The sequence below is a fragment of the Sorex araneus genome, chromosome 10 (genome assembly GCF_027595985.1).
Source record: "Sorex araneus isolate mSorAra2 chromosome 10, mSorAra2.pri, whole genome shotgun sequence".
NCBI lineage: Eukaryota > Metazoa > Chordata > Mammalia > Eulipotyphla > Soricidae > Sorex > Sorex araneus.
The window spans coordinates 60612990-60638997 of NC_073311.1; the positions used below are offsets into that span (position 1 = coordinate 60612990).

General features: G+C 38.0%; 1 protein-coding gene across 1 annotated transcript in view; it reads left to right on the plus strand.

Moving 5' to 3' along the window:
• LOC101538192 (solute carrier organic anion transporter family member 1B3) overlaps positions 1–26008 on the plus strand; it is a 65638-nt gene that overhangs the window by 24839 nt on the left and 14791 nt on the right. Inside the window, exons 3-12 of the mRNA XM_004611284.2 lie at positions 1560–1701; positions 2844–2976; positions 5880–6001; positions 7452–7598; positions 7782–7880; positions 9142–9384; positions 14098–14262; positions 16794–16989; positions 20412–20577; positions 23016–23200. Coding sequence (XP_004611341.2) covers positions 1560–1701; positions 2844–2976; positions 5880–6001; positions 7452–7598; positions 7782–7880; positions 9142–9384; positions 14098–14262; positions 16794–16989; positions 20412–20577; positions 23016–23200 — 1598 coding nt within the window. The remainder of the gene's footprint in view (positions 1–1559; positions 1702–2843; positions 2977–5879; positions 6002–7451; positions 7599–7781; positions 7881–9141; positions 9385–14097; positions 14263–16793; positions 16990–20411; positions 20578–23015; positions 23201–26008) is intronic.

Below are 26008 nucleotides of genomic sequence, written 5' to 3' on the forward strand. Positions count from 1 at the left end.
CTGCCACAGAGACAGGGGCAGGAGGTGGGAGGGAAACTGCGGACATTAGTGGTAGGAAATGTACACTGGTGAGGAAATGGGTCTTGGAATATTATATAACTGAAACCCAATCATAACAACCTTGTAACTGTGTATCTCACTTTGATTCATTTTTTTAAATCCAATAAAATAACAACACACTCACACACACACACACACACACACACACACACGCACGCACCAAAAAAAGTTAAGTTAGAAAGGAATGAGCAAAGATTAGAATAACAAGAGCTGAAGTTAGACAATGAAAAAGAACTATTTGTGGCAGAGAGACAGTAAGAGGGAATGACAGTTCCTTTAGAGCCTATAGAAGTTTGAAAAGACGAGATGTTGCTATGAGTGAGATGAAAAATTAGGCCTTAGTGGCATGATCTAACTTTCGTATTGGAAGAATCTATCAAAAGCTACTGTGGAGAAGAGACTGGGGCAGGAGAACAGAACAGGAAGGTCTGTTAGAAGTGGAATGCAATAGTGCAGTGGAGAGAGGAAACTCTTACTAACAGTGCAGAAGACAGAGAACATCCGCTACCACAGCTGTCACAATTCCAGAGGGTAGTGACTTACACAACAGGTGCAGTTCTCCTGGTTATGATGCCAATTGTCTGAGTCAGGCTTGTCCCAGCAGCCTGGGCTTGGGCGAAGATCTTTACAGATGCCATCATGTTGGAGTTAGGATTTCAGCCTACGACCATTAGAGGGGCATAATTATATTCATAACAGGATCTGATATTTTTACTAGAGGAGAAAGGAATTTATTTACTGATCTGGATTATAGCTATAAGATGTATTTGTACAAGAAGGATTAATTAATAAATGTTCAAATGAAATTGAAAATAAACTATCTACAACCACATGAATTTAAAGTCTTAAAAAATTAAATAGATTGTTTTGATATTTTATTTTGTTTAGGATTCCTCTAAAATAATGAGGGATCTTATACATGGAAACGTCTGTTTTTCTGTTGACTTTCTAGAAATATTAATTTTGAGAATGTCACTCCAGTCAGTGATTATTTGCTATTCATTTAGAAATAAATTATATATCCTGTCATCTCATACTTTCAGCTTCTTAAAAACCAGATCATATATTCATTAAAAATAAAACAAGTTGGGGCTGGAGTGATAGCACAGCAGGTAGGGCATTTACCTTGCATGCTGCCGACCCGGGTTTAATTCCCAGCATCCCATATGGTCCCCTGAACACCATCAGGAGTAATTCCTGTATGCCAAGCCAGGAAGAACCCCTGTGCATCACCGGGTGTGACCCAAAAGCAAAATTAATAAATAAATAAATAAATAATAAAACAAGTAATTTGTTAACATAATCCAAGTTAAAAAATGATGCTTTATCATTATCCTTAAAAGGGTTAAGGAATACTAATTAGTATAGAGAAAAGATGGGTATGTTTTTTATAATAAAAAGGTTTTAAGTGGGAAAAAAAAGCTACTTTACCTCTCTGCACATATAAAGGTTATGTAATTCTTTGTTTAACCATTGTCTTTCCTTCCACTCTTTCTTAGATGTTTTTGGTAGCCCTGTGCCTGAGCTATATTTGCAAGGCCCTGGGCGGAGTGGTGATGAAAAGTTCCATTATTCAAATAGAAAGGAGATTTGAAATATCCTCTTCTGTTGTTGGATTAATTGATGGAAGCTTTGAAATGGGTAACTTTTATTTCTATTTTGATAATCACTGAGTGACCACATTTGCAGAGATAAAAGCTATTCATCTATGCTCCACGTAAGTGGTGTCAAGCAGGGGTAAATTTGCCCAAGGGGGAAGTTGACAGTATTTGAAGACATCTTTACTTGTCATATCTTTGAGGAGAAGGGTTGCTACTGGATTGTTCCAAGACCAGGGGAATAGATAATATCCTCCCATACACAGGGCACAAAGAAATACCCAGCTCAGAATGGTGGTGATACAGAGGTTGAAAACCCATTGTTTGCAAGTTCATATTTTAGGGTTTTGTTTTCCCCCTCTCTCCAGATACCATAGGACCAAAAAGATTGCAGGGAGGAGTTTGCTTCTGATGACGGGACCCAGGACAGCTTTGGAGTAAACTATGCTAGGACTCTGCTCTTTAATTGAGTGTCAAATCGGGGGTTAAAAGAATTTTTTAGGGACATTGAACGTATTGCTTTGTTACCTTCATTTTAACTTAAATTTCTCCCATCAGAGTAGGGTTTATGTCATTATGAACCATTATTTTTTCTCATTTTATAAATTGTACATCATTTCCACTGTCAATTGTCCTTTTTGTGGTGCTGAAGATCTAATTCAAGTCATCTTCATGTAAGGCAAGTATTCTCACTACCTATAATCAGGTAATAATCTCAGCAGAAAATTAGGAGTTCAAAATGTTTTTCCTCAGAGCATTTGAAGTATCTGTCCTTTTGTATTTATTCACTATTGTATACGAGAAATCATTAGCAATGTCATTCATTCACTAATAAGTATAATAAGTATCTGCACTTTATCCCTGAATTTCAGAAAATTTATCAGCAGTATAGAACTGTGTGTTTTCTGTTTTTTTTTTGTGGGGGGGGGGGGGCGAAGGGTTGACCCACACCCACTAGTGCTCAGGGTTTTCTCATTGCTACATTCAGGATCACTTCTGGCACTCCAGAGACCATGTGGGATATCAGTGATGGAACCCGGTGAGGTTCTCCATTAAGTTACATGATTTTTGAGGAAAATACAATGTTTTACATCCATTCTGGGGCCGTTCTTCCTGCTGGAAACAAAATTGTACTCAGTATTTTCTCTACTTAGTCATATCCAGTTGACTTTCTTCTCTTTCTAGGAAACTTGCTAGTGATTGTATTTGTAAGTTACTTTGGATCCAAACTGCACAGGCCAAAGATAATTGGAATCGGTTGTTTCATCATGGGAATTGGAAGTATTCTTACTGCTTTACCACATTTCTTGATGGGATAGTAAGTGTGCAACCGTTCTTAATTACCATTTGCATATCATTTTGTAGTAGATTTTCGGGTTTTTTTCCCTGTTCAATAAGCAGTCACTTTTTGAGAACACCAACTAAGGATGTTAGAATTGCAGTTTTTTGTGTGTGCAAAAATTAGCTTTCTGATTTATTTATTCATGGCAAATTTCATTGATTCTGAGACATGAATAGCACTAAGTAAGAGAGTTTCACAGGAAGCAAATGCATTTCACTTTTCCAGTACAACATACGAACTTTATGTCCTTGCCTCCAGGGCTTAGATTCTATGCAAAAGACTTTATTTCCTCCTCACAGCAACATGTCCCCTCACTGCTGTTTGTATTGAGACTCTTCTTCCAAGGTCACTAGCTAGTAGCTATAATTGTATTCTGATATTAAGTGCAGACAAAAGATGATGATGATGATGGTGATGAAGATATGGCTGGCCCAGGCATGATATAACACTGCTCCTTTTCGTCCTGTTGTTCTGCCTTGCATAGCCTTGACATTCGAGTCAGACTTGTGGCATTTTTGTCACAGGCAACACTAAGCAGAGCATACACACAGCTGCAATGTCTAAAATGTTTCCAGAAAATTCCAGCATCCATCGTCTTCACCTTATCTAGAACTTTGATATATTTCACTTCCAGAGATAAAGACATTAATCCAAAATATTGCCTTCATTCCCGGCTGCCTTACTCCCATCTAAAAAAATCTGTTAGATGGAAGGAAATTGAATGGATAATGTGTGACAATGCTGAAGCATTAATCACTCACTCAGTGTCCATCAAAGTCCTGCCTTTGGGTTACCATGTTAATTCAAAAAAAAATTGCAAAGTCAATACAGAATTTGTTGTAAGTAATAATTTTTCTTTTTTTTTAGTTGACCTTCATAAGTATTTTCTTATTCCTGTCCTCTTCTTCATTGCTCTTGTTGCTGATGCTATATTGCTAGTATTCCCGTAAATCCCTCTTCAGTCTTACAACTTTTGTTACACTCAAGTTTGATATAATCAGGAGGCCAGAGTGATAGAACAGCAGGTTGAGCATTTGCCTTGCACACTGCCAACCTGGGTCCAATCTCTCACATCCCATATGATTCCCCATGTACCACCAGGAGTAAATCCTGAGTTCAGAGCCAGGAATAAGCTCTGATCATCGCCTGATGTGGCCCCAAGTCAAACAAACAAACACACACACAAACAAAAAAGATTGACATGATCAACCACATCAGGAGTATCCAACATGGTGCACTTCCACCAATGGGAGCAAAACATGCCATACTCCCCCCCCCCACATACTACATGAGCAAAACATGTAATATCTCCACACATAGAAATAGAAACAAAGCAACTCTAGGCCTAAACCAGCACTAATTTTTCACATTCATTTTCTACCATAAAGAGTCATTTAACCACAAAGTACATCAACTCATTCTATCCTTATTCTTTGCTTCATCACATAAGCCCAGTCCTCACCAAATAATGCTTATTCATCCTCCTACTTGGCACACTTGTTGGCTCTTTGCATCCTGACTGTCCCTAATGGAACTGGAGCTTTCATCATCTGAGCCTTAGGCAGGTATGTGTGTGTGTGTGTGTGTGTGTGTGTGTGTGTGTAGTGTGTGTGTGTGTGTGTGTGCCACACTTGGTGGTATCTCGGGACTTAATCATAGCTCTGTGCTCAGAGATCACTTTGGGAAGTGCTTGGGGGGCCATATGTTATGCCAGGGATTGAACCTGGGTTAGCCACATGCCAGGCAAGTGCCCTGCCCATGGTACTATCACTCAAGCTCCAAAGCCTTAGACTTTTGCTCCCAGTTTTAACATCACTTTAATTCATATTCTATGCCAAAGTGTTTGTTTTCAAACACAACTCTAATTATTTTACTCCTGCTAACAACTCCCAATTTCCTAAGTCAGTACTTTTCCAATTTAGATCCCTAACCTCTAGTAGACTAGTAAACCAACTTGGATTATTGTGACTAACAAGAATAAGGTAGAATTGTTTTTAAATGAGGAACACAGTTTGGAGCTGAATATTGTTCTAATAAATATTTCGTTTTATCCATGTATTTGTATGTACTATGGTTGTGGAGTATGGATGTATCCGTATATATTTGGTTGTGTTGGAAATATATTTCCTACTGTTTTCCAAAGTCAAGGATATTGAATGGCTCTCATCTGTGAACTGCTTGTCAAACTTACTTGTGTATTTAATACTCCCCTTGATTTGGTCTCTCAGAGTCTTCCTCACATAAGCTACACTTTTCCCCCATAATGGTGGTTTACATATTAGGCCTGCAACTTTCAAAATGTTCCATGAGGGACTGGATCAATAGAACAGCTTGTAGGGCATTTGCCTTGCATGTTGTTGACCCTGGTTCGATTCCCAGCATCCTATATGGTCCTCTGAGCACCGCCAGGGGTAATTCCTGAGTGTAGAGCCAGGAATGGCCTCTGTGTATCACCAGGTATGACCCAAAAAGAACAGAAAAAAAATGTGCCATGATACATCCTACCTTTGCATGCACTGTTACTACAGCCCTGATTGTTTTCCTTCTTTGTCGACATGCTAATCTCCTTCCTGTCTTCAGGATTCAGCCCACATGTCATTCTAACTGGGACTCCTTCTCCAACTCTGCTTCCCTTGCCTCCAATCTGTGCCCATCACCTCTTTTCCGATGTGACAACTCAAGATCTAGTATATTACATTAAATATATTTTATGTTTATATAAAAATAAATGTCTATAAATATGAAATGCATGTGCATAAATGCATATGAATAAATATGTAATAAAGTATATGTCAAATGCCCTATGTTGAAAAAAAACTCTGTGTTTTAGCTCTAGTTCTTTTAAAAGCATACTTTTAAATTTAGTGATGTTCCTGTAGTTACAGGTATTCCAAAGACTTCTCTACTAATACATCAAGCAACTTAACGTCAAGTTTAACGGTCTGTGTCCCTGACCAAGATGTGTTACTTAATAGAACCTCAAGTACCATGGTAGGAAAAGGTAAGAATGGGTAGTCTGACTGGTATTGTAAAATTTATCATTTGCTTATTCTTAAAAGCATTAGTCTCTACTCTCTCCCACTTTTCCTCCTTCAAATCCTCCTCCTTCAAAATCCTCCAAATAAGATCTGTTTTAATCCACAAAAATAAAATTATCATTATCACATCTCCAAAAATGATAGTAATTAACAAAACTGATTTAAAGACAGGGAGGGGAACCAGGGAGAGAAATCAGACTGGAGTGCTTGCTTTGCATTCCTGAGTTCCAGGTTCCATTCCCAACCCATCTGGTCCCCTGTCACTGATATGACTGGCCCTGAGCACTATGCCAGGAGTAGTCTCCGAGCTTTGCCAAGGTGTTCCAAGAAAACAAACAACATCAAAAAAAGCAGAGGAGGGACTGGAGTGATAGCACAGCGGGTAGGGTGTTTGCCTTGCATGCGGCTGACCCAGGTTCGATTCCCAGCATCCCATATGGTCCCCTGAGCACCGCCAGGAGTAATTCCTGAGTGCATGAGCCAGGAGTGACCCCTGTGCATCTCCGGGTGTGACCCAAAAACAAAAAAAAAGCAGAGGAAACATTTGAACTTTATGTATGTTAGACAAACTCATACCATTAATATGTATAATATATGAAGATCTTTTAGAGGTAATAAAAAATAAAAGAATAGTTTGGTACAGAACCAAAGAGATACCTCAAAGGACAGATCCTTTGCATGTGTGAGATACCTCCAGATAAAGAAGATGAGGGAAGGAAGGCAAAAATTCATCAAAATGTAAACAAATGAGCAGATGTTTAAGGACCAACATCTAAAAATTAAAGAGCTTGGTTAGAAAGATTGTGAGACTTTTTTTTTTTTTGCTTTTTTTTTTGAGGGGGTCACACCCAGCGATGCTCAGGGGTTACTCCTGGCTTTGCACTCAGGAATTACTCCTGGCGGTGTTTGGGGGACCATATGGGATGCCGGGGATCGAACCCGGGTCGGCCGCGTGCAAGGCAAACGCCCTACCCGCTGTGCTATCGCTCCCCAGATTGTGAGACTTTAACCTAGTTTATTACTATGCAGCAATTAAAAAATTCTGGTGTAAAAATCAATTTAAATAATTTTTCCAATTACAAAAAATTGCTATAGTTAGTTATAATGTGTAAAAGTCAGGTGCAATACATACCAGATGTTATGTATATAATGTAAATAAATATATGAATATGTATGTATGCTCAAAATGTAGAAATTATATACAAACCTTAGAACTACTTATGTCTCTGTGTGGCGAGATAATGATTTCTTTGTGCTCTCCTATTTTCAAATTTTGAAAAGTGAATTAATCGCTCACAATTAGAAAGTCAACAAAGTTTCTTAAATGGAACCACCGAGGGGTTAATGTCATTGAGATTCTAATAGAAAGGTTGATGTTAATGATTAAAATAAAGCTCTCTCTTGTCTGCATAGGTCATGAAAAGGAATCTGGGTCATACATGTGGGTATTTGTTCTACTGGGCAACATGCTTCGAGGAATTGGAGAAACCCCCATAGGACCTTTGGGGATTTCTTACATGGATGATTTTGCTCAAGAAGGACAGTCTTCTTTTTATTTAGGTAATGTACAGAAAATAGTACCTATTTCCCTGGTCTAACCTTGAAATAATAAATCTTCATGTTTTTATTTTTTTACTTACTAAAAATTTTTTTGGAGAGATGTACTGTGTAATGTTACTGAAAATACTGAATTAAAATTATGTATTCTTGTCAACTGATAAAATAATTTTATAATATTTTCAGGTATTTTGAATGGAGTTGCAATGATTGGTCCTATTATTGGCTTTTTGATGGGATCTCTGTTTTTTAGAATATATGTGGATGTTGGATATGTAGATCTGAGTAAGTACAGTTAAAACAAGGTAATACACTTTCCAAGTTATTATTCTTCCAATAATAATCGAATTTGCTAGTAGTGAGTTTTTTGTTGAAATATTGAATGTAGTCAAAATAAAGTGAAAGTAAAGTGAAATTTATCAGTTACATAGGGGGGTGGGGGACTGGGGAGGTGGGGGTGGGCAGAGGTATATTGTGATTCTTGGTGGTGGAATATGTGCACTGGTGAAGGGATGGGTGTTCAATCATTGTATAGCTGAGACTTTAACCTGAAAGCTTTGTAACTTTCCACATGGTGATTCAATAAAAGAATAAATTTTAAAAAATAATCGAATTTGCTCTTTCAATAGTCCTCTGCTGATTTGAAATTTGAAAAAGTTAGAGGTAGGAAAATAATCAATTAATAATCAGAATAAAAATTAAATTTAGCTCTTACCTACACAAAGCTTCTACAACTGGGTTGAGATGATAAATTTACTTTAAATGACTGCTGCCAAAATAATTGCAAATTAATCTCAAACTTTCCACCTTATAATCTTACTTCCCTCTATTTACAATTAATTTGCACTTAGAAATCTCTCCATTTCTTTTTGTATAGTTCCTAAAGTCTAATGCAAAATGTGGCTCCTCTTTTTAAGAAAATCTCACCTAGTTTTAAAGTTAAAAAAAAAGAAAGGTTTCTAGTGATTTACCAAGGTGATGCTTTGGGAATCCTTACTTCAATGAACCATCCGTTTTCCTGCTCCTTCTTTTAGACTGGAACAGGTATCTGTCTTAACATATTAAGTAACTGAGCAGTGTTTGGGGGTTTTGTTGGCTTGGTTTGGTTTTTTGGCCCACTTGGCTGTGCTCAGGGCTTGTGCCCCAATCTGAACTCAGGATTTATTCTGGATGAACTTTGGGGACCGTGTGGGGTGCTGGGGATTGAACCCAGGTTGACCAATGCAAGGTAAGCACCCAACAGGCTGCACTATGTCTCCAGTCCCAGTAGTGTATGTGAATAAACAAATCTGACTTCCTATGATACCAGGACTTACAGAGATCTCCAAAGAGATCAAAGGATTCATTTGCAAAATGGAAAAGACTTCACAGTGGACCAACAGTAGCCCTAAGAAGGGGGGTTCTGGGGAGGGAGTGGTCTTGGAATGGATGAAATTGTGGTTTACTTTCTTCATCTTTAAAAGCAATCATTCCCATTATTGCCCAGAATCCAATTGGGTTTCAAGAGGATTTTTTTTAATTGAGTTCTTGCAATTCCATGTTCTAGGCACGATAAGAATAACTCCCAAGGACTCTCGTTGGGTTGGCGCTTGGTGGCTTGGTTTCCTTGTGTCGGGAATGTTGTCTATCATTTCTTCCATACCGTTCTTTTTCCTGCCCAAAAGTCTGCATAAGCAGCAAGAAAGAAAAACTTCACTATCTTTGCATCAACTCAAAACAAGCGAGGAAAAGCATCAAACAGCCGATTCAATAAACAGCTCTCAAGAAAATGTTACTGCAGATCTGGCTGGTAAGTATTTTATAGTCAAGATCAACTTAGAATGATTAATTCCAATGAAAGAAAGGGACAACTGGGGCTTCTCCTTTTCAAAAATAAGAACTTCCTTCTGCACTAAATTTAGCTGAATTTTCTGACTCCTACTAAAATTTTTCTTTACTGAGCTTATAACAACTCTCTGGAGACAAAAGGATAAAGGATAAAGAATAAAAATATATTCTTTATCGGGAAGTGATCAACTAATGACTAAAAACATCTGTTACTTATGAGCCAAAAATTTTGTATTCATTTAAAAATTATTTTGTAAACTCGCACTTTAGGACTGTAATATTTCATTCATCTATTATCAAATTGGATCAAGTATTATACTACACATTTTATTTATTGTTTTAATATTTTTATTTATTTTAATGTAGACAAAGCTAAAACAGTTCATATAATTCTATAGTTGAAATTGATTTGATAACAAAGCTGCAATATTAAAATCAGTAAGCATAAAAAATCAATTTTTGTGTGAAAATTGTTATGTCTTATCATGGCGTTTTTTTAGTCCTGGTCTAAAAATTTGCTAAGGTGCTTGTTGAACCTTCTGCGTGATTGTTTTTGTTTGTTGAGTTTGTTGGCTGCTAGGTTATCTTCCCATCAAATTTGGTGTGCTCTATTGAAATTTCAGTATTGAGGAGTTTGAAGGTGTTCCACATCTGCTCAGAGACTTCAGGACCCTTATGGTCTGGGCCAATGAGTTGACATGGAGGAGATTTCGGGAGGTGAGCAAGGCATGCTCCGGCTTCTGCAAGTACAGTGGGTGAGAGAAGGTTGCCGATTCCAACTCTAAGAAGCAGCAGAGTTCTCAGCCTGGGCACTGGGGTACCTGAAATTATTCACAGTTTGGCATCTTTGCAGAGAATATCCAGGAAGCAGAGGAGTTGTGCCCTTAGTGTGGCTGCAGCAGTGGTGTTTGTGTGTGTGCAGCTGCAAAGAAGCACAGTGAAGGAATAAAAGTGACCAAAAGTAACAGAACCGAAAAACTAGTCTTTAGAACCTAGTTAACCTTGGTCAAAGAAGCAGGTGGTGGGGTATGAGACAGTGCCAGAGGGATGTGTACAGAGGTGGAGAGGAGGCTGTCGGAACATTGCATGCACGAAACCCTCTCATTAATAGTATTGTAAATCAGTGACTAAAATAATTGTTTTAAGTTTTTAAGATGTCATATGCACACACACAAAAATATCATGTCACGTAATTTTTATTATTTTATTGGGCAAAAAAAGTTCTAAAAATTTATTGATTTATCTACACCAAAAAAATTACAGGGTTCACTCTGAACCCCAGAAGAACAGAGACTATGAGGAAGACAGAGAACAAGAACAACTGTACTCATCGTGCTTACTCATTATCTCTGTCACCATGGTGTTTGCTCGACAATGACCAGACCAGTAAAGAGCTCCTAAATTATTTTTGTTTTCTTGTATGAAATACCTAAAAACATTGAATTAAAGGAAATAGTGTGTCTTCTCTTTGCTGCAGGATAAAAATAATATTAACTATTGAGAAAGATGGAAAGAAAGGAAAATTTCAGTTCATTATAACAATGCTTCACGACTGAGTTTTCCAAGAATAGAACAAACTCCTTTCTAGGTGGTCAGTTTGATGTCCCTCGAGTTTGTTTTTTGATGCAATTTCGAGGCTGCAGAGTGGATCATGGTTGTGTAGAAAGTCAGACCACATGATATCTGACTTTCCAGCTATATCAGGGCTCTGTTTCTTCTGGTCAAATCACAGTCCATTTATAAAACCACCTAAATTGGCCATCTTTCCCCATGAAGCACAGGACAACAAGGAAGGTGTTCACATAGAGAAATTGAAACATTTTGACATCATGATTTTAAATGTCATGTGTTCCTGAAATACATTTACTTGCCTCTTATCTTCCCTCTTTATAGTCTCTCTTCTTAGAAGCCAATGATGCTGTTTTTGGATTTTATTTCATTAAAGCAGTGGGATTTACGAAGTTATAGAGAGTTGAGTTTTATGCAAATATTGTTCTATCACCAATCCCACACCAGTGTCAATTTCCCTCGACCTGTGTGCCCAAGCTTCCCCTGGCCTGGCCTGACACCTTGTCAGGCACATTATGACGTCAGATTGTCATAGTATGGATCTCATGTTTCTGTGTTGAGTCTGCGGTTTGGAATTATAGCCGTACCCACACTTCTGACCCCCACAATACTGATGACCCGAGGCCTTTGACCCCTGCTCGACCAATATCCTGTCTTGGTTACCACTCGGTGAGGTGGCTTTCTTCTTCTGGTCTTTGCTAGTAGAGGTCTTCAGAGAGCTTTCCCAGTTCTCACTGTACTCCTTCCAGCGTGGGTGTCTGAGTGTCTTACCTCGAGCGCCAGCTGCTTTGCTGAGCTCTTCAAGCTCCTACTTCAGCTGGCTAGCCACAAGCCCCACAGGGTCAGAAGTCCATGCCCTCCACCCCTGTCTGTAAGAACCAACCTCCCGTGTGGTCACTGTCACGATGTAGTCTAAGACAACGCAGGATTCTTCTCTGCCTCTTCTTGGAACTGAAGAAAGCTGCTTTTATAATACCGCTGCATTCACAGGGGCAGTATTTTATGGTAGAAAAGTTAAATATCAGGAAACAATCTGAGTCATACGTTCTGTAGGAGAACATTGGTTTGTCCTTTCTGCCTTGCCACACACAGAGAGCTCAGGTTTATTGGGTTACTCTCATCATGGTGCTTCCATTCCTCTGTGTTTGCTTGTGACCTCTTTCTTGTGCTCTGTTAACTTGTAAATATTGCTTTTCTCTTCTCCTTAAGTCCTTTGCATAGTTAATTTAGAGCAAAGTCTTTTTTGTATGTACACAGGAAGACAGTTAATGCTATGCTTTTGTAACTTGGGATTTAATGGACTCTGAATGATATTTACTCCTGGGCAACTGCTTTCTTGACTTAAGTCTCAGTTGCCCTTACTTCCTCGCACCCCAAAAGCAGAGTCCCAACAAGGGAGTGGATGGACCCAGGGCAAGCTGTAAGCTACCCTGGCATTGAAATGGGCCTGGCCAAAGTGCCATAATACTTAACTATAAGTTAAGGGCATGGTCATGGACAAATTCTGTCATGATCCAAAAAGTAATAACTGGAGTAGGACCCTGCTAAGTTTGTCACTGTCACTGTCATCCCGTTGCTCATTGATTTGCTCGAGCGAACACCTGCTAAGTTTAGGAAAGATTAATCTGAGATTAATATAGTCTGAGATCTGTAGCGAGATGTCCCTAGGAGACATCTACAAGCTCAATGTATCTCTTACTATTTCCATACAAAATAACTAATATTAAGAAGTAGAATTAAGATGTTAATTAAGATGTTGATTAAGTTATTGGACTAAGGAGAGGAGAAACACCCCTCGGTGGTATTTCCACCCTTTAGCCTGATGGGCAATCAGGTGAATTTCCATCCATAAGCCTGATGGGCTTTTGATATGTTGATTGTGCTACCCAATGGGTGTGGTGCTAGCCCAAATGCTGGGGAATTGGAGAGAGATGAGAGAGAGGCCAGGGCAGCAAGATGGAGTGCAGAGAGACGAGGAAGGGAGACAGAGAGAGAAGACTGTAGGGGAAGAATGCAGGTGCAGGCGGGTGGAGAAACGAGAGACCAGGGTGCGAGATGGAGGGCAGAGAGATGAGCAGGAGAGACAGGAGAAGACAGAATGAGGGGCAGTGTGAGACTAGAATGGGGAGCTAAGTGAGACCGGAACAGGCATGAGGGGAGAATGGAATAAACGGCAATTGATTACCAACCAGCCTGGCGGCCTCGTTTCCTCCTTGGTCCACCCATGGCATCAGCCGTCCCAGTTGAGGAAGCAGCTGAGTCCACCAAACGCAGATGGGGAGAGGGAGAGCTGTTGGGGTCCCCTCGGCACCCAGAAATTACACAAGTTCTACACTGATCTTTAAGATTTTTGAAACAGAGCTCCCTTAGTTCTGCGAGGTTTCGATTGCATTCCTATTCATATTTGGGGGGGAGGGGGGGCACCCTGCCATGCTTGCACCCGCTGGGGTCAACAGTGCTAGGCAACAGTGCGATGCCATGGTTGGAACCCTGGTCCTCACATTTCCAGGCACGTGCCTTGCCACTGAGCTGTGTTCCCAGTCCTGGCTCCAATATATCATTTCTAAGGTCATTTTCTACTTGTAATGATGTTATTAGTATAAGAATTATGTATCAGATGCTAAGAAATAAGATATATTTCATGCCTTCTATTTCTTGAAAAGCTTATCATATTGCTTGGCACACAGTGGAAGGCCCAATATTTGTTGTTTGAATGTTAGGATGCTAGTAACGACCAAATTTGGAGCGTACAAAACAAGTAATAAAGCTACATGTGTGTAATCCCATTTTGGAATAAAATTTATTCTATTAATGTGCCTACAGGAACAATAGAAGAAAGGAACAAAAACTGCAAGCTTTCTATGTTATGCGTTTATGTAATTTTTATTTATAAATAAAAATTACATAAACGCATAACATAGAAATTTATAATCATTATTATATAATAATAATCTTATAATAATAATCTTAATATAATAATAATCTTAATAATTATTATTATTATATAATTATAATTTATAATCTTGTGTCACTTATAATAATGCATATTTACGGGATTATATTATGCATATTTAAGTTATATAACATTTTCTTTTATGTTTCATAGATTTTTTCCAGTCCTTGAAAAGCATCCTGACAAATCCTCTTTATGTTTTATTATTGTTGTCCACATTGCTACATGTGAGCGCTTTTATTGGCATTGTTACTTACGTGATTAAATTCTTAGAACAACAATATGGTCAATCAGCATCTGAAGCAAACACTGTGATTGGTAAGACAGACTCTTCACCTATTCTTTTAATATAGTTTATAATACTTTGATTCTTTTGATGTCAGGTAAAGTCTCACCTGGCAGTGCTCAGGGATTATTTATGGCTCGGTGTTCAGAAGTGACTTTTTTGCGGTAGTCGGAAGCACCATGTGTTTCCAGGGATTGAACCAGGGTCAGTAGGACGAAGGGCAAACAACTCAACCCTGTTCCATCGCTACGGTCCGACATCTTTCAGTAAATATAGAATTTTGTTTATTCGTTTGCACGCTTTATTTATTTGACAAATTTGGACTTTCATCATTGTCTGCTATTTGAAGTTTCTTTTTAAAAGAAGGGTTCCTAAGGAAAAGTTCTGTCTGAACAGAACATTTAAATTTAACATTTAAATGTAAAGTTCTAAGATAATAGTTGTATCTTAGAACTTAGTAGTGTGATCATGAGACACACCCTTTTGTAACATAATCATTTTAATTCCATAATTCATGAACTTTGAAACCAGGGTTCCAATAATAATAATGGAACATTGCTGTTTCCAAAAGAAAGGTCAGTTTAAATACATCCTTGATGTATTCGATACAAATATATTATAGTGAACTCTTTTGTCATTTCTCTTTCATCAATTTTGATACTATACTGAGTAAGGGAGAAAACTTCCTTGATTACAAAGGACAGGTTTTCACATACGATGCTATAATCAATTCCTACTTTAAGAGATTCTTAAGAGCTGTGCAATGCCCCGCACATTGTATAAGCCAATAAATATCTGACAAACTAAACTGGATTTTCACATGAGTAGAGCATTATAAAATAATTCTGTATGATGTTTATATTGAATTTAAGGTAAAAGTTTACGCTGTACCAAAAAAAAAAAAATAAAGTGGGGCTGGAGAGATAGTGGTGCTGGTTGCACTTGCCTTGCCTATAGTTAACCTGAGTTTGATTCCCCAGCACCGGTCCCCCAAACACTAACAGGAGTAATTCCTGAGCACATAGCCAGGAGGAATCCCTGAGCACTGCTAGGTATGGCACACAGACACCACATACACATACACAAACACACACACACACGCGCACACACACACACACAGAGTTTAAGCTGAAAGCTAAATTTGATTCCCTTTAAGGTTCCCAGACTGGATATTTTGATTAGAGAGGTCTTTATCTTGAACAACTTTTGCAGGACCTCAAAATGAAAAAGTTTTTTTAATTTTTAATAAAAGATTATAGTCATTCTTTATAATTCATGTAGGTCTGTTCATCATTTCAGGGTCTATATGTGGATTAATATAATTACAAAAAGAATGCAATTTAAGTATTAATTTCTAAAGTGCTAGAAAAATTTGAAGGGAGGGTTAGTTATTGTAGTTTGTTTCTTGGTTTGGGGATGAGACCCAGCTGTGCTCAGGGATGACCCCTGGCTCGTGCTCAGTGACCTCTCCTGCCAAGCTCAAGGAACCATATGGAGTGTCAGGGAGCAAACCAGAGTTATTGTGTGCTAGGCAAGTGCTCTACCCATTTCCCTGTCTCTCCAATCCTATGCGTTGAGGTTTTCAAGTATTAGAATTCTTCACCATGCTAGATGAAATGAGTCAGAAGGAAAGGGATTGATATAGAATGACTGCATTCATCTGTGGTATATAAAAAGTATATTGTAGAAGACTAATATCCATGGCCAGGGAAAACAGGGGCTAGGAGGACTGGTCAAGTGTTCGAATCAACTACAAGTGTGTGTGTTGGGGGGGGCGGGGTGGAGGGTAGGTAAGATATAGAAGAGACCAGTAAGACAGTAAGAGCTGGAAATGATCACTCTGGATAAGATTTGAGTGTTAAAAGTAGGTAAAGGGATATTCTTGGTAAGCTTTTAGTATCAATATTGCAGACCACAATGCCCAAAAGGAGAGAGAGTGAGAGAAGCAGAGAGAAAGAGAGAGAGAGAGAAACAGAGAGAAACAGAGAGAGAGAAAGAGAGAGGCAGAGAAAAAAGAAAAGCCCCTGCCATAGAGGCAGGCAGGGGGTTGGGGGAGTGATGGGAAAGAACCTGGGGACACTGGTGCCAGGAAATGTACATTAATGGAAGGATGAGTGTTGGAATACTGGCGGAAATCTAATCATAAGCAGCTTTGTGAGGATCCATCTCGCAGTAATTCAATTAAAAAATTTAATAAAAATGAAAGTATTAGAACTCTTTTTTTTTAAGTATTAGCACTCTTCAGTTTGAGAAGGAAGTCATTTTAGGTGAGAGGATTAGGTATGGTGATTTTTGTTTGTTTGTTTTCCAGTGGGAAAATATGCCCATAGAAACCATCTGTTTAGATACACACAAAGCTCAATTACTGCATTTTGTAAAGACCCAACACCAGTATTGAAAAGAAGAAATGACTTTTGTCTTTTATTTAGTACCTTGGCCCCCTGCTAACATTTTACTTCAGAAGGAATATGATTGGGTGGATGTCAGTGACATACCCTGTTGCATGTGTAGAGATCATTCAACTACTATCTTTATTTAATTGAAACTTTTCTTTTATTTCTAGGAGCCATAAGCTTACCAACTGTTGCAGCTGGGATTTTTCTAGGAGGATATATCATTAAAAGATTCAAATTTACCTTGCTTGGAAGCGCCAAATTTGCATTTTTTACCACCAGTGTAGCCTTCATATTCTACCTATCAAACTTTGCACTGATCTGTGAAAAAAAATCAATTGCTGGTCTCACCTTGACCTATGATGGGTTTGTATACATCCATGTATTCATTGCCAAAATGCGCCAAAAGTAGAAAGAAAAATTCCTCTTAAGAAGAGAGGACAGATAACAATTTCAAGTCAACTTTGAAGAGGGAAATTTGAACTTTCAAGTACTTGAAATGACAATTTCTTGAGACCTCAAAAACTCTCCTTTAATTCTTTTTTAAAGAAAAGATACATAAATTTAAATAGAAATAGTTATCATCAGTGGCTATTTGGATAAAGTAATGACAACTTTTATATCCATTTATAAATAAGAAAGCAAGTGTAAAGAGATACACAGAACTTATGACTAATAAGGTTAAGATTCTCACTTAAATTTGAAGCTTTTTACTTTGAAACTCCCTGTCCTAATCACTAAAATAGTGGAGAGATCATGGGAGGTTTATAAATAAAATGTTCCACATTCCTTAATAGTATCTATTTATAACAAATTTTGATATTTAATAATTCTATAGGAAAACACTTCCTTAACCTTAACTGAATTCTCCTTTTCTGCTGCTTCTTTTTTAGTATTGTTTCTTCCAATATTGTCTTCTTTAGAAGTAGGATTAATAAATATACTATATATAATTGGATATTAGTCCCTTTAAAAAGAAAAAAAACCTGGGACTGGAGTGATAGCACAGCAGGTATTGTGTTTGCCTTGTACTCGGCCAACCCAGGTTCAACTCCCAATATCTCATATGTTCCCCTGAGCACCACCAGGAACAATTCCTGAGTGCAGAGCCAGGAGTAACCCCTGTGCATCACGGGGTGTGACCCAAAAAGAAAAAAAAACTTTACTTGGTGAAGTATTTCTAATATTATGGTCCCTTCCCTAAAGCAAAGAAAGAGCCCTATGCAGATGTCTTACTGTTTCCTTGATATGTCTGAGGACATACACTTAAAGGCCATGTCGAAGCAAGAGGAAAAGATCCATGCATGACAGTTCAGTATGTAGCACCCTTAGAGTCACTCAATGTTGACTCTGAGTTACTAAATTTTGGATCCCGAAATATGGATTTTAATTTGTCAGATCTTTCTGCATTTCTTTCAAAAACATATCTTTTTCTTGGAGGTTTTCTAGCTCAGTTCTTTGTTTCATTTTAGTCTTGATTGTGACTGGTTATTCCTATACACGGTCACCTACTCTGGTTTGTCAAAACATAGAGTTCCTAGAACATTGCACTTTCGAGGAGAAAGAAAAAGATCTTGTGATTCAATATATACCTTCTCTATCAATTGAGATGCAGAGAAATTTTGACTGGTGTGAAGTCATCCAATGACTCCAACTGAGCTACACCAAAGAATTAGTTCCCAAGATATCAGGGCCCCCTCCTTGTCAGCAAGGTAGAGCTTAAAGGTAATTCTGAACAACAAATAGGGCAAGAAATGATGCAATATCCAAAAGAAGGCAGTCTGAGTTCCAGGTAGCTCTGAAAAATAAGTAGAGCTATGGTACAACCCCCTCAAAAGACTGCAGCTGGACTTCTATGGAATTTTTGTTAAACATTCACCAAATTCTTAGTGATTCCTAAGATGTGAAGATTTAGAGTCTAGACCAACTCACTCATAAAAGTCATGGTTTAATGATTGCAGATGCCAATCATTAAATTCATTATTTATGAAATTTTGATCAGTGGGATAGATTTTTAATAAAAGAATACAGAGTTTCCTCTGGATCTAAACAATTTCCCAGACCTTTCAGCAGGTCGGCTTATGTATATTATTTTATAGTAGGTGATTTTTAGCATTTTATGTATTATATTAATATTTACAATATTGTTAATTAGACTTGGCATATATACATCATTCCAGCACCCATCCATAATCACCAGAGTTTCTCCTTCCCACCAGCAATATCCCCAAAGACCCTCCCAACCAAGCATGCCATGGTAGCTCAGAATTATTTTTAATTTATAAGAAAAAAATTGATTATAAAAACAATATATTTCTTAATATTAGCCATCATCTCTGTCTTTATTTAACGAAGTTCAGTATATTTTCTAGTAAATCATTATAGACCATATTATACTTTAATTTTAAAGGAGGTGAAGATTTCCTATCTTATTCATTTTGCTTTATAAAAAATTGATCCTTAGGGATACGTCTTTGACCATGTCAAATTCTCTTTTATGTGGTTAAAATATGTACCAGAATCCCAGTGGGAGAATGTGAAATGCGCAACACTATCACATTTAAATTTGCAACACTATCAGATTTAAATTTTCTAAAGAATCAATTCTATCTAGTTGAGCCTTATTTACAATTTCCTCAATTCATTCCAATTCACGTTCAGCTGCAGGGCTGAGGTGCCTTGAGCTCTTAGGAGAAGAATCACCTTCCAATGTATGGAACAAGTTTTGTAAGGCATAGATCGAATGCCTAGAAAACGCTGTAGCCAATTTATATTTCCCAATAGTTTCTGAAAATCATTTAAGGTTTTTAACTCATCTCTCCGAATTTGGACCTTTTGAGGTGTAATTTTACTCTCCCATATTATTTGTCCTAAAAATTCCCAAGGAACCTGACGTTAAATTTTATCCTGTGCAACTTTTAAACCCATGACTTTAATTCACAAGTTACAGTTTCATAAACCTTCTGCCAATTCGTCTGAGATGCAGTAATAATTAGAATATCATCCATATAATGTATAATGTCACTGTCATCCCGTTGATCATTGATTTGTTCGAGTGGGCACCAGTAACGTCTCTCATTGAGAGACTTACTGTTACTGTTTTTGGCATATCCAATATGCACAGGTAGCTTGCCAGGCTCTGCCATTAAAGTATTTAACCTTAAAATATTTTAACCGTAAAAAAAAGCCGTAAAAAATTTAACCGGTGTGGTTAAAATATAGCTTTAAAAATTAATCTTCACTAAGAAAATTTCAAAGATGGATAAAATTTTACAAGGAAAATTGAGAGGAAAACTTCAGCCTAAAGTCATTACTGAAGAGAAACGAAGGCCCTGAAAAATAGTGACTTGTTTTGTAGAATATTTATTGGTAGATGCACAAAAATATTTAAGTTTTATACACCATCTTCATTTTTCCTTTTTTAAGCTTTCCTTTTTCTAAGTTATAAGTCACATCATAGGAAAAAAAAGGAAAGTGAAAAAGTTTATGAGTACTAAATAAAAACTGGTTTTGGTGTCATTGTTCATCCCATTTCTCTAATTAAGGAATAATCCTTTCTCTTATTATTCTCCCTTCTCTCTAATTCTCTCCTCCCTTTCCTCTCCTCCTCTCCACTTTTCCTTACCTCTGTTCCTCCTTTCCTCCCCTTGTACATCCTCCAGTTCTCTGCCCCACTCTTCTCTGCTTTCTCTGTCTCCTCCTCTTCCTCTCTTCTCTCACTGCTCTCCTCTCACTTTTCTCCCTCCCTCCCTCCCTCTTTTTGATACATATCTATCATATATTTTCAGAAATAATCCAGTGGCTTCTCATATAAATGTACCACTTTCTTATTGCAACTCAGACTGCAATTGCGATGAAAGTCAGTGGGAACCGTTATGTGGGAACAATGGAATAACGTATATCTCACCTTGTCTGGCAGGATGTAAGTCTTCAAGTGGCAATGCAAAGTGGACAGTGAGTATTGGGTTTTACATTCTCTTCCTTATCTAATCAAAATTGCTTAGATGTTATTGAATCTTTCTCTAATGTCATCAGTTAAAAGATAAAGAGGGAGGAGGGCTGAAGCAATAGCGGGTAGGGTGTTTGCCTTGCACGCGGCCAACCCGAGTTTGAATCCCAGCATCCCATAGGGTCCCCCGAGCACCACCAGGAGTAATTCCTGAGTGCAGAGCCAGAAGTAACCCCTGTGCATCGCTGGGTGTGACCCAAAAAAGAAAAAAATAGATAAAGGGTTCTTGATATCATTGTAAAGATTGTGGGATCACCAAGCAAAGCCTCGCATAAAACCCTTCCTTCTCAGTTCACAAAGTAGTTTTGTTGTTGTCGTTGTTGTTATTGTTGTCGTTGTTGTTGTTGTTTAAATTCTTATTGGAAAGTACTCATTTTTTCCTTAAGTATTAATAAGAATAGATCTCTGTTTTGGCTTATGGTTCACACCAATGATGCTTACTCCTATGAGCTTAGAGATCACTCCTGCTGGTGCTCAGAGGACTAGAGCGCAGGGATTGGACCAAAACCAGTTACATTAAAGAGAAGCGCCCTAACACCTATACTAGCTCTGTGATATAATAGAGCCTCACGAATATGACCTTTTTCAATGTAAGCGTATCTAGGATCTTTAGGAAGCATGTTTTTTGATGACAGGATATGATTTCTCGTGCTTTTCAAAAATTTGGGGCAAGTGCTGAGAGAGTCCCTTGAATCATCCTCTGCCTCTCCAGAACATTTATATGTCACTTCTGATTAATCTACATCTGGGCTCGCCATCCTTTTCATTTTTCAATAAACCCAAAGGGTTTCTTGTCCATTTTACTGTCTAGTCTTTGTCTTAAGTTTTGATATCCCTAAAGCTGACATTTCTACTGAATATCCTGCTCATCCACTGTCAACAGACCCCATAAAAATTCTATTTTCCCCCCAACCCAAAACACCCGTGTTCATGTAAACTTTGGACTCTCCCCCACTCCCCTGGGTTTTTTCCAATAAAAATTACAGTGTCTTAGCATACCGCTCACTTCTGGTGCACTCGGTCTCTCAAACCCCAGCAGGGTCCTAGTCTCGTTGTTACTTTTGGATCATGACAGCATTTGTCTATGACCATGCTCTCAACTTACAGTTGAGTATTGTGGCACTTTGGCCTGACCCATTTTGATGCCAGGGTAGCTCACAGCTTGCTCTGGGTCCATTCTGTCCCTCGTCAGAACCCTGCTTTTGGGGTTGTAGGAACTAAGAGCAACTGAGTAGAGAAAGTAGATGCCCAGGAATAAATATGATTGGAGTCAATCGGCTCCAAAGTTACAACGCATAATATTAACTGTCTTCCTGTGTCCATACAGAAAGGACATTGCTTTAAGGTAAACTTAGCTCCCTTCAGCAATGCTAAAAGGACAAATTAAATGTTATCCTACATACACCTTCTTAATCCATTCATAATAATGTACTTAAGTTGGGTTTTATTGGCCAATAGACTTGACACATAAAAGACTACACTGCAGTATTCCCCAGTGAAAAGATAAAACTAGGTAATCAAAGTTATATTCAAAGGCTTTATTAGTTTTCCCTTCAGTGATTAGTCTTTATCATTAATTGGTCCCAAATGAACTTCCCTTATACCTCAGTCTAGCCTAGACACAGAACAGAATTGACTAACAATAATCATTTTTGTAAACAATCTGCCAAACTAAAGCTCTAAAATTAAGTGTCCCTTATGTTCTAACACTCAGGGACTATTGGACTGTTTTCTCCCAAATAATGACATTATCTGTTCTATAATGTATCATTATGCTCATGGATATGCTCATACTTAAACTCAAATTATAGCCAACACCTGGCCCTATTTCTGCTTCACCCTCTTCCATTCCAATGAGTAGCTCTAATCCCAGGCTTTGATGCCTCCCAAACTAATGTAATTTTCTGAATTTCTGAGTAAGCCATGCAAGGGAATGTTCCTGACACTTGTCAAAGACGTTAAAGAGAGTAAGTAGATATTTAAAGTGAGAAGGAGAGCAGCATTATAAAGAATGAATATTAATAAGAAAATTGTATGCAGAATTTCAGATAATAATTTATTCTTTTCTTCTTAAAGTTTAAATTGGGAATGAATTAAATGTTAAGCATAAATGAATTACATTTTCTTGTCTAGAAAAAGTATCCAAGTAGCTTTTGCTTTTCAACCATTAAACAACACTGTTTTAGAATGTTTTCTTTTCCCTTTTCTTTCTTCAAAAGTGTTCCTGAAATTTCATTTTAAATTTTTCAACTTGACTAAATAAGACTATTATGGAATTCATTTACAGTGATAGGGGCTAAGTCTTTAATTACAAACGAATTTATTTAGTGTTTAGTTGTACTTTACAAACACAATCTGCATTATTTCAAACATTATCTTTTAGGTACTTCATAACTGTAGTTGTATAGAAGAAGATGGTTTTAAAAATAGGAATACCTCGGCACGTTTGGGAGAATGTCCACGAGATTATCAGTGTAAAAGAAAATTTTATTTCTATATAGCAGTTCAATGTTTGGTCCACTTTTTCTCTTCATTGGGACACATCTCAATGCTCATGATGATTTTTAAGTAAGTATGAGCTTTGGAAGGTATTTGTATTTTAGACTATACCTAATGATCTATATCTTTTTCTATAATATATCTAGAATCCTAATTCACATTTTGTTACACTTTAATTTTCTAAAAATGGATTTTCTTAGGTTTTGATAATACTTGTATATAATAGTGGACAATGCCTTTATCTTTAATTCTTCTATTCTATTATGAAATGAAGGGTTCATACTTGACCGCTCACTAAAAATTTTAAGAAAAACAGTTTACAGTTGAGCTTTAAATCCTCAATCTTAAGAGAATCTCTGCATTGTGTGTAAACAACAATTTTGAGATGGGCCTATCAGCGTGAATCTTCTATTAATTTCATTGGAAACTAACATTTGGGAGCTAGACTACATGTAGCATAAACTTCTGTCTTTTGGAGAAGTCTAAACTTCTGACCTTTTGGAGCTTTTAATCCACCTCAGACTGATTTTTCTTCTGTGTGGTCACAAAGCCTTCAAAGACTCAAGATGTGAACAAAATTCATTTTTCTCACTCAAGAAAATTATGGTAATCCTTGATGCAGAATATTCTGTGATGATAAAACAGATTAAAATACCAGCTTTCAGATAGGTTAGAAACGAAAGGAAATACTGACATAAATAAGCCGAAAAAAGCAAGCCAACAAGGTGCCTGAGAAATAACACAAGATAAGGCATTTGTTTTGCACGCAGCCCATCCCAGTTCAATCCCAGCACCACATTCCATTTCAGTCACTTCCAGGAATCACCCCTGACAATGTAACAACAATGTAACAACAAGAGTAAGCCTTGCCTGGAAGTGCCTTTAGATATCCCACACATACACGTAACACACAAAAAAAATAAAATCAGCACACAAATTGTCATTAGTAATTGTAAGGAAATGTGAATACTCGAAGACTAATAAGAGGGAGATCTATTTCAGATTTAAGCATGGAGTTTTACAGAGAGGAACTCAAAGAGTGTTTCTCAATAAATATAGCATTTAATATAAAGGTCTGTGGGGGGAGTTAGCCGCACAGAGAACTTTACTGGGAGTGGGACACAGTACAATGCCTCAAGGCAGAAGAGAACTGGCATTTTTGGAGGAATGGAAGAGAGTTTATTGGAAAATACTAAGATATTTACTAAAATGGTGTGTGAGAAAGATAGCAGACACTGAAATCCATAATGTATCAAAGAAATCATAAAGTTACCTAAGCTGGAAAATATAGCATTACTTTAAGTGTGGTAACATGTATTGCCAGCCAATGACATAACCAGAAAGGGAACGAAAATCATTTTGTTTGATTATAGATCTATAAACTAAGTCCAAGTTGTTTATATTCTACCTCAATCTCAAATCTTGTCCCATTTATGTTACCAAATTATGTGTATTATTACTTTTATGGCGAGATCTCTACCTTCATGTAAGTGTTGTTTGTTCTGAAGGGGGAACCTTCCACAGTTACTGAATTACAGATTTGCTAATTTACAAGAAGTCTTCTGGGTATTCCACTAACGCAGCACCCATCAGCTCTTGCTTCTAGAATCTCCCATGAGGAGGAAGAGAGAGAGCTTTGTGGCTCACTGACACGATAGCTATGTTTAATTTCCTAAGATCAGCATTGTTATTGACCCACAGCATTCACTCACCTCTCATAGTTTTTGCTTATATTGAAAAGAAACTTTGGCAGTCTAACATAGAATAAAAAAAATAGAAACTTTAGTCTCTTCATGCTTTTTCTGCACTCATATCATCTGGTTGTTGTTAAAACTAAATAAACACAAGTGATCAGATTCACTCACCTGAAGTATTTTTTGTTGTGTGTACCAGTCACTGGGCTGGAGCGATAGCACAGTGGTAGGGCATTTGCCTTGCACACGGCCAACCCGTGTTCGATTCATCCACCCCTCTTGGAGAGCCCGGCAAGCTACCGAGAGTATTGTGCCCGCATGGCAGAGCCTGGCAAGCTACCCGTGGTGTATTGGATGTGCCAAAAACGGTAACAAATTAAGTCTCACAATTGAGAGATGTTACTGGTGCACGCTCAAACAAATCAATGAGCAACAGGATGACAGTAGCAGTGACAGTACCAGTCACTGCTGGCAGTGACCCCTAACACAAAGTCCAGTGTAGCTCCCAAATACCACTAAGTATGGCGCCCAATCCCAAAGTAAATAGATACAATTTAGCATGCATTTGTTATGTGTTTCTGGCATGGTGGAAGGCTCTGAGGACAGAACCAAAGTGGTAACAACACTTTTCATGCACTGGGGATGGAGTATAGGGACAGAGAACATGCTTTGCATGTGTGATCACCAGCCATGAAGCAAAGCAACAGTCTTGCTTTCATTATTCTCCAGTGAGAGTGAGGATGGAGGCGACAAAGAATAAACAAACAAGTCAGCACGTGTTGAAAATAGAACCACTGGGGCTGAAGCGACAGCACAGTGGATAGGGCATTTGTCTTGCACACAGCTGACCTGGGTTTGATCCCCGTCATCCCATATAGTCCCCCAGCACTGCCAGAGTGATGCCTGAGTGCAGAGCCAGGAGAATCACCAGGTGCGACCCAAAAAGCAAAAAAAAAAAAAAAAGAACCACTGAACTTTAAAAACTAAAAGTCAATCAGAATAAGTATATAGAAAAGGCAATATAGGGGCTGGAGCGATAGCACAGCGGGTAGGGCATTTGCCTTGGCTGACCCGGGTTGGATTCCCAGCATCCCATATGGTCCCCTGAGCACCGCCAGGAGTAATTCCTGAGTGCAGAGCTAGGAGTAACCCCTGTGCATCGCCAGGTGTGACCCAAAAAAAT